This window comes from Trachemys scripta, chromosome 2 (genome assembly GCF_013100865.1).
Source record: "Trachemys scripta elegans isolate TJP31775 chromosome 2, CAS_Tse_1.0, whole genome shotgun sequence".
In the NCBI taxonomy this organism is placed as follows: domain Eukaryota; kingdom Metazoa; phylum Chordata; order Testudines; family Emydidae; genus Trachemys; species Trachemys scripta.
The window spans coordinates 3,271,480-3,281,002 of NC_048299.1; the positions used below are offsets into that span (position 1 = coordinate 3,271,480).

Below are 9,523 nucleotides of genomic sequence, written 5' to 3' on the forward strand. Positions count from 1 at the left end.
GGCGGCACCGGCCACGACGACCACGCGAGTGGCGTCGGACAAGCCTCCCCGGCACCGGACCTTGTCGGCACCGCAAGCACAGCAAGTGCCTAGGCGCCGTTCATTATCCCCAGGGCATAAAAAAGCCCATAAGACGGGGGCCTCCGTGCCGAAGACGCCGGCTCCCCCAGTGCCGGGGGTAGAGCCGCGTCCGCCGGTGGAGCACCGGAAACAGGTGCCTCCAGCACCGTCGACTCCGGCGCCGAAGCCGTTGAGTCCGGTGCAGATAGCGTCTCCACCGAAACCGGCGGTTATACAGTGCCTCCCGTCGACTCCGGAGACCTTCGAGGCGGCGAGAGACTTAATAGCTCTCACAGAGCCGGCACCGCCCCAACCACCGGCACCGAAGGCACCGTTGACTCGCCCGGTCCAGTCGAGGGGGAAACCTGCCTTGATGCGCCCTCCATCGCAAGGGCTGGAACCTCGGCACCGATCCAGGTCCCGAAGCAGGTCCCCACGCCGCTCGCAGTCCCGGCACCGAATATCGCCTCGGCACCGGTCGTACTCGCGGCCAAGATCTTCTTCGCGGCACCGCTCTACGTCTCGGCACCGCTATGATCGTCGGCACCGATCAACGTCGAGACGTAGTTCTCGGCACCGCTACGGTCGACGCTCGACGTCGAGAGGCCGCTCCCGGCACCGGGCATACTCCAGGTCCTCGTCGAGGTCCAGATCTGACTCCCGGCACCGACGAGGTCATCGGCACCGGTCGCGGTCCCGGCACCGATCGCCGGCACCGCGTAGAGATAGATCATCTCCGGACCGGCACCGTGCGGCACCGCAGCCCACGGGAATCGTCTCGACGCTCTCGGCACCGCCGTGGCCATCGAGATCGGTGTCCCACTCCTCGGAGGACCTCTCGAGATCGGCATATCCCCCTCAAGGGCAAGCCGAGGAACAGGACTTGGGCCATTGGCGGGAGATGACAGAGGACCATTCTTATGGCCCATCTCACTGGTCGTTCTGGACCCCGTGGGCGTACCATCAGGAGCAAGGGGCTCCAATACCCTCGACCTCTCGCTCGAGTCACTCCGTCAGAAGGGCCCCGGAGTCCACCATCTCTCGGCCTCCACCAGGGGACATGGAGGCTTCCGTGTCCGCACCGCCTGACGCCCTGGACCCAGGCGCAGGTGATGCTCCGGCCCAGGAACAGGGAGACCAGGACCAGCCTTTGGATCCTGTTCCACCGGAGGCATCTTCCTCTTCTTCGCCGGACGAGGCAGTGGCGGGCACATCGTGCACGGGCCCACCTCCAATAGATCTTCGGGCTCACCAGGATCTTCTGCGCAGGATGGCCCGTAATATGGACCTGCAGGCGGAGGAGGTAGTGGAGGTGCACGACCCGATAGTGAATATCCTCGGAGCGGATGCCCCATCGAGGGTAGCGTTACCCCTGATCCGCACGATACAATCTAATGCGGATACGATATGGCAAACTCCTGCCTCTATCCCACCCACAGCGAGAGGGGTGGAAAGGAAATACTTTGTCCCATCTAAGGACTACGGGTACTTGTATACCCACCCCCAACCGTGTTCACTGGTGGTGGCATCAGTGAACGCACGAGAGCGACACGGCCAGCAGGCTGCAGCGCCTAAATCAAAAGAGGCTAAGCGGCTCGATTTGTTTGGCCGTAAGGTTTACTCAGCCGGAGGGCTGCAACTTAGAGCGGCGAACCAACAGGCGTTACTGAGCCGCTACAATTTTAACTCCTGGAACTCTATGGGGAAGTTTAAGGAGTTGATTCCCCAAGAGTCCAGGGAAGAGTTTGGAGCCATGGTAGAGGAGGGTAAGAAGGTGGCTCGGACCTCCTTGCAGGCCTCCTTGGACATAGCAGACTCAGCTGCGAGGACCATGGCTTCGGGTATCGCTATGCGGAGGATCTCCTGGCTTCAGGTTTCGGGTTTGCCTCCGGAGCTGCAGCAAACCCTACAGGATCTGCCCTTTGAGGGACATGGATTGTTCTCGGACAAGACGGACTCTCGCCTGCAGAGCCTCAAGGACTCGAGAACAATCATGCGCTCCCTCGGGATGCATGTTGTGGGCCCTCAGCGCAGGCCATTTAGGCCGCAGCCTCAGCGCTTCTACCCCCCCCCCCGCCTCGCCAGAGACAAGACTCGACCCGGAGGCGAGGGCGAGGTGGTAGGAGAAGGTGGACCGGCCCTCAACCCGGCCAGAACCAAGGGCCACCTAGACCACCTTCAGGCCCCAGGCAGAACTTTTGAAGGTGCGGTCGAGGACGGCGCCCCAGTCATCCACCAGGATCCAGCCCCCTACTTTCGGGATCGCCTCTCCCACTTCCACCGTGCCTGGTCCCTTATAACTTCGGACCGTTGGGTCCTCTGCACGGTGGAGAGGGGATATGCTATCCAGTTTTCTTCTATCCCCCCCTCCCACCCCCCTTCCCCGTCCCTCTTCAGGGACCCTTCTCACGAGCAACTTCTTATACAGGAGGTCTCTACGCTCCTGGCCTTGGGGGCCATAGAGGAGGTTCCGATAGAGTTAAGGGGCAGGGGATTTTATTCCCGTTACTTCCTGATCCCCAAGTCCAAAGGAGGTCTGCGGCCCATCTTGGACTTGCGCGGACTCAACAAATTCGTAGTAAAGTTGAAGTTCCGCATGGTCTCTTTGGGGGCCATTATCCCTTCCCTCGATCCTGGAGACTGGTTCGCCGCCCTCGACATGAAAGACGCATACTTTCACATCACAATTTACCCACCTCACAGACGCTTCCTGCGATTCGTGGTAAACACGGTGCACTACCAGTTTGCAGTCCTTCCCTTCGGCCTATCCTCGGCCCCAAGAGTGTTCACGAAATGTATGGCTGTCGTGGCAGCGTACCTTCGTCGACAGGGGATACAGGTGTTCCCGTACCTAGACGACTGGCTGGTACGCGGTCGCACCAAGGAGCAAGTTCAAGCTCACGTCCACACAATAGTGCACACATTCAACGAGTTGGGCATCCTACTCAACAAGGACAAATCCACTCTAGAACCTACCCAGAGAATAGAATTCATCGGAGCAGTTCTCGACTCCAAACGTGCACAAGCCATCCTGCCAGACAACCGCTTTGGCACCATCACGAACCTCATTCAAGGGCTACAGGCCTTCTCAACTACCACGGTGAGGTCGTGCCTTACCCTGCTGGGTCACATGGCTTCCTGCACGTACGTAACCAGGCATGCCAGACTTCGGCTTCGCCCACTCCAGACCTGGGTGTCATCAATATACCGTCCACATCGGGACAGCCTGAACATGGTGGTCACGGTCCCGAACTCGGTCCTGGCCTCCCTCACCTGGTGGCTAGATCACAATGTGGTCTGCGAGGGGATGCCATTTCACGCCCCACAACCTTCTCTGCACCTGGTCACGGACGCGTCATCTCTGGGTTGGGGCGCCCATCTCAACGAACACCATACCCAGGGCCTGTGGACTGCACCCCAGCTAGCCCTGCATATCAATGTTCGGGAATTGATGGCGGTGCGCCTGGCGTGCCAGGCATTCCTCAATCTCCTACGTGGCCGTTGTGTGTTAGTTCTCATCGACAACACCACGGCCATGTTTTACATCAACAAGCAAGGAGGAGCACGTTCGTCAATTCTATGCCAAGAGGCCATTCGCCTGTGGGACTTCTGCATCGCCCACTCAATCCATCTCACGGCATCGTTCCTCCCTGGAGTCCAGAACACTCTAGCGGACCGACTCAGCAGGTCCTTCCAGACGCACGAGTGGTCTATCCGTCCGGACATCATACATTCCGTCTTCCAGAAGTGGGGGTTTCCCCAGATAGACCTGTTTGCATCCCGAGACAACAGGAAGTGCCACATGTTCTGCTCCCTACAAGGTCGAGCTCCGGGCTCCCTCTCGGATGCGTTTCTCCTTCCCTGGAAAGACCACCTGTTTTATGCCTTCCCTCCGTTTCCTCTGGTCCACAAGGTACTGCTCAAATTGCGCAGAGACCAGGCACAGGTAATTCTGGTCGCTCCAGCGTGGCCGAGACAACATTGGTACACCACACTGTTGGAGCTCTCGGTTCAGACACCGATCCCGCTTCCATTATGTCCGGATCTCATATCTCAGGACCACGGTCGGCTGCGTCACCCCGACCTGCAATCACTCCACCTCACGGCGTGGCTGCTCCATGGTTCACCCAGGCAGAGCGGCAATGCTCGCACTCTGTCCAACAGATCCTGCTGAGCAGTAGGAAGCCCTCAACACGGACCACGTACCTGGCCAAGTGGAAACGGTTCTCCTGTTGGTGCGAACAACGAGCCACGTCCCCGTTGCAGGCACCCATTCCTCTCATATTGGAATATCTCCTCTCCCTAAAACAACAAGGGTTGGCGATATCTTCAATTAGAGTTCACCTGGCCGCTATATCGGCCTTTCACCCAGGGGAACTCGCGTCCTCGGTATTCTCTAACCCGATGGTCGTTAGATTCCTCAAGGGCTTAGACCGGACGTACCCACAACAGCGTCATCCCGTCCCGACGTGGGATCTCAATCTGGTTCTCTCCAAACTCACAGGTCCTCCGTTCGAGCCACTGGCCACCTGTTCACTTCTGTACCTATCCTGGAAGACAGCCTTCCTCGTAGCCATCACCTCAGCAAGGCGCGTTTCTGAACTCAGGGCGCTTACATCCGAGCCCCCTTATACCGTTTTCCATAAGGATAAAGTGCAGCTTCGTCCACATCCTGCCTTTCTCCCTAAGGTGGTTTCTCCATTTCATATCAACCAGGACATATTTCTCCCGGTCTTTTATCCCAAACCACATGCTACTCGCCAGGATCAACGTTTGCATTCCCTGGACGTACGCAGGGCCCTGGCCTTCTATATCGACCGCACAAAGCACTTTAGAAAGACGACGCAACTCTTCGTTGCAGTGGCCGACCGAATGAAAGGCTCACCGGTCTCCTCACAACGCCTATCCTCCTGGATTACGTCTTGCATCCGGACTTGCTATGACCTGGCAGGTGTCTCAGCACCCCACCTCACCGCTCACTCCACGAGGGCCCAAGCCTCCTCGACTGCTTTCCTGGCACATGTTCCGATACAGGACATTTGTAGAGCGGCGGTTTGGTCATCAGTCCACACGTTTACAGCTCACTATGCACTAGTGCAACAGTCCAGGGACGATGCTGCATTCGGATCAGCGGTTTTGCACACAGCAATGTCTCACTCCGACCCCACCACCTAAGTTGGGCTTGGGAGTCACCTAATGGAATGGATATGAGCAAGCACTCGAAGAAGAAAAGACGGTTACTCACCGTTGTAACTGTTGTTCTTCGAGATGTGTTGCTCATATCCATTCCAAACCCGCCCCCCGTCCCCACTGTCGGAGTAGCCGGCAAGAAGGAACTGAGGGGGCGCCGGGTCGGCTGGGGTATATATTCAGCGCCATGAAGGCGCCACTCTAGGGGGCTCCACAGCCGACCCGCCGGTGTTGCTAGGGTAGAAAATCTTCCGACGATCGTGCACGCGGCGCGCACACACCTAATGGAATGGATATGAGCAACACATCTCGAAGAACAACAGTTACAACGGTGAGTAACCGTCTTTTACCGTATTAAAGGAAAAACCCAGTTCCCATCCTGCAGGACAGGTGGGATGTAAAGTCTTCGGGACTGTAGATACTCATAACCTTGCAGGTCGCATACAGAGGGCCCATCCTGACCACCTTATTCAGCCTGAACTCTTACGGAAGTAAAGGGAGCTTTGCCTGGGGAAGGAGTTCAGGGTTGGGTCCATGGTTACATTTCTCCCACCATTTTTGTTTTTCTGTGTAATAAAATGAGTTGGTTACTTTTCAAAAGCTAGTTCACTGATTTAGCTGGACTTTCGTGTGTGCTTGTAGTGCATGGGCATGTGTGTTGAGAGAGGAATAGCTATAAGAAGAAAATATAGGTGGCCCTACAGAAATCGTATAACAATTACTCAGCAAGAGAGTATGTAACCCACTGGTGTGGGTGTGTTAGGTCCCCCTCTGTGCCCATATGCAGAGGATATGAGTTGTTACAGAGCCGTAGCTATTTACCTTGAGCGATAGGCTTTTAGCTGTGAAGGTCCCCGGTCAATCCACCCAGTCTGTCAGCCAAAGATGGCAACTGCCACAAATCTACAACATGAAACTTGGTCTTTTCTTAGTCACTGCTGGTGTGAGTGGGAGGTGGGATCTGTCCCTTAGACTCCGCCAAGAAGCTTTAACTTTAACACTAGCTTGCAGCTCTATTGACAGTTGCCTTTAAATTCACTATTGTGAAAGCACGAATGTCGTGTGGGAGGAGGTTTGGAGGGATGGGTTTTACCCCTGCCGGCAAATGTTCCTGGGCACAGAACTGTCAGTAGCTAATCAGCAATGGCATGAAGCGCTCCTATGTACTAGTGTGTCTCCTTCCCATCTCCAGATGTCTCAGTTCATCGTGCAGTGCCTGAACCCCTACCGCAAACCTGACTGCAAAGTAGGAAGGATAACCACAACCGAAGACTTCAAACACTTAGCACGCAAGGTACCCTGGCTTTATTACAGCATCTGTGCCCGCGGGGGTTAAAACAAACAGGAATGGTTTTCCGCTCAGAAACCCCAAAGAAGCTATAGTTCCTGGTGCTGTGCTTGGAAGGCTCCTCATGTTTTGGGGGAGTTAATGCAGAGGAGATGGATGTGGTTTTCAAACAACCCTTGGGGCTTAACCTCCCTGCACCCTCTGGGCCTCCTCTGCTCCTAGGGGGCTGGATCACAAATTCCTAGCTTCACCCACACTTGCACCCAGTCCACAGGCATGACACAAGCAAACGTGGGATGCTCGGGGCACTTCCCTTCAGTCACTTCCTATGTTGCCAAAGGACCGTGCTGCACTGTGGGCAGCATACCACACCTGAAGATAGGAGTGGAACTGTGGCGCATCTAGTCTGCGATCCTGTCTGACAGTGGCCAGCAGGGCCAGATGCTTGAGGAAGGAGAAAACGCTGTTTTGGTCAATTGTCGGACAACTTTCCAGTAGGGGAAGTTTCTTCCTCACTCCCCTCAGTGGCTCAGTTGGCTCTGGGGCAGCGAGGGGCTTTTGTTCTGTCTAATGTAATTGCAGATGTTCTCCCTACCCATATCCATATATAATCCTTTTGGAATCCCATGATGCTATTGGATTCATTATATCTAGTGGCAATGAGTTCCACGGGTGAATTATTCATTGTGTAAGAGAGGATTTCTTTCTAGCTTAAACTTTTGCAGCCTTTCAGTTTCACTGGATTTTCCCTTGTTCTTTTATGATGAGAGAGGGTAGATCGGAGCACTATTTCTGGAGTGCCAGCTCAATCCATTACCCTATTAGATATCCAAATAGCTTGTCCAAAAATCCCTGTTCCCACCTGTCGGAAAGTCCCCCTTTCCATTTCAGCCGTCCCCACACGTATGAAATCCTTCCAGGTGCCTTCCAGTTTCCTGGATCAATCAATAACCTTTGCATTTCTTGCTTCCTTTCCAGCTGACTCATGGTGTGATGAACAAGGAGCTGAAATACTGCAAGAACCCGGAGGATCTGGAGTGCAACGAGAATGTGAAGCACAAAACTAAGGAGTACATTAAGAAATACATGCAGAAGTTTGGGGCGGTTTACAAGCCCAAAGAGGATACGGACTTAGAATAACCACCTCTAACCTTTGGAAGGAGCGATCCATCCTCTTTGGACCTGATGAGAAGGAATCCTGCCCGCTAATCTCGGAGGCTGTTGGCGTGGACGGGACTCTCAGTTCTGACCCGACCCTGCCTATTCTTGGACAGAAATGTCACTGTTTCTGTATGAAATGAAGCAGTTGTCCATTGTTTGGGAGTGAGGAGGGCGACGCAGAGCGGAGACAGCTCCTTCCATCCTCTTCCTCTTCGCAGGCAAACCCGGGTCTCAAATCTGGCGGTGCTGTTTGGCGCACTGACCCATGCGCACATCTTGTGTCCCCGAGATCTGTATTATATTTTAACGTATATGTGAATATATTGATAATTTTTTTTTTTGCTTTTAGCCCGACACGTGCTGATATCACGGGAACACTTTGTAAGGATAGTTTTGTTTTTGTTTTTTTGTTCTCCTGCAAGGTTAATCTGTTATCATGTAAATATTCAGGAACAGGCAGCCTCTGGGTTTCTGGCAGGCCTCGTGCTATGTTGATAAGATTGATTTTACTGCTTAAATCATTTTACTTTATCCAATTTTTACTGAACTTTTTATGTAAAAAAAATTTAAAAAAATAAAATGAAATGAAATGAATGAATGTCCTTGGCCTGCAAGTCGCTTGTGAGCCAAGCAAGGGGAATGGCAAAAGCTCTGTCCTTCTGAACGTAACTAGGCAGCGGTGTGACCTGAAAGCAGACAATTGTGTTCAGAGACAGCTATGGGGACTTCAGCTTCTCTCGGTAACTGGTGTCATCCTCCATGTCCAAGAGGGACAAAATGATTACTGTGGAGCGCTCCCAACAGAGATCCCGGCCCCACTGTGCTAGGCTCTGTATAGTGACAGGCCATCCCTGCCCCAAAGAGCTTACAATGGAAACAGACATACAGAATGGGAGGGGCACAGGGCACTGCTGTGTCTTGCGGCTGGTCAGTGCGGAGCCAGGAACAGAACCCAGCTCTCCTGATTCCTAGTCGGGTGCCTTACTCACCAGACCACACTGGCCCAGCAGCAGGGTTGGAAGAAGAGGGGAAGTTTTTTCATGATCATCATGGCGAAGGAGAGTGGATTTTGTGCTTGGAATAGTCTTTTTTTCATGACTACTGTGTGCCAAAGAGCTTCACACTTCCCATTGACTACAAAAGGATTTCTCCGATGGCACAGGTATCTGCCAGTGCAGGAGTCCTCGCAGGACTGGGACCCGTGGCTTTTAAATGGCCGGCAACAATTGCACTGAAATGGCCGTACGCGTTCTCAGCCAGCATAGTTCAGTGGCAGTGTGGAAAACTCCCGAGAGCCAACTTGCTTCCCCGTAAGTAAGGATGAAAGAGGATATAGATTTCATACCAATTCATAACACTTAGCACTTCTCATCCAAGGATCCCAGAGTATTTACAAGGAAGCAGGGGCTCATCGTCTGTTTTGCGTGTGGGGAAACTGAGGCACAGAGTAACTGACTTTCCACAGTCTCATGGTGACTTGGTGGCAGAACCAGGAAATAGAACTCTGGCCTCCTGACATCCTGGCCAGTGCTCTCTCCCTCCGATCACACCACCTCTCCTGATCTTGTAGTCCTTAGACAGCCACCTCTTCATTGCCTTGGAGTGGAGTCGTGGGCCTTGCAGACTGCAGCATTGAGCCAAGTAGCCTTGTTTTCATATTCTAGATTTCCCACTGACTGGGGGGCGGGGGGGAGGACTGCTGCAATCTAGCGAGTGTGGAATGCCGCACATCTGTCCTCACACACCAGGGGAAGGGGAGAGGCTGGATACAAACGTAGAATCCAAAGCCCATACGCTGCCCCCTCAGAAAGGAGGGTCAGGGCA

General features: G+C 54.0%; 1 protein-coding gene across 3 annotated transcripts in view; it reads left to right on the forward strand.

Moving 5' to 3' along the window:
- SETD2 (SET domain containing 2, histone lysine methyltransferase) overlaps positions 1-8,297 on the forward strand; it is a 153,693-nt gene extending 145,396 nt beyond the window's left edge. For all 3 annotated transcript variants that reach the window (XM_034759748.1, XM_034759750.1, XM_034759749.1), the window contains 2 exons: positions 6,443-6,544; positions 7,517-8,297. In XM_034759748.1, the coding sequence (XP_034615639.1) occupies positions 6,443-6,544; positions 7,517-7,678 (264 nt within the window). In that variant the 3' untranslated portion in view covers positions 7,679-8,297. The remainder of the gene's footprint in view (positions 1-6,442; positions 6,545-7,516) is intronic.
- Positions 8,298-9,523: the final 1,226 nt, after the last annotated feature.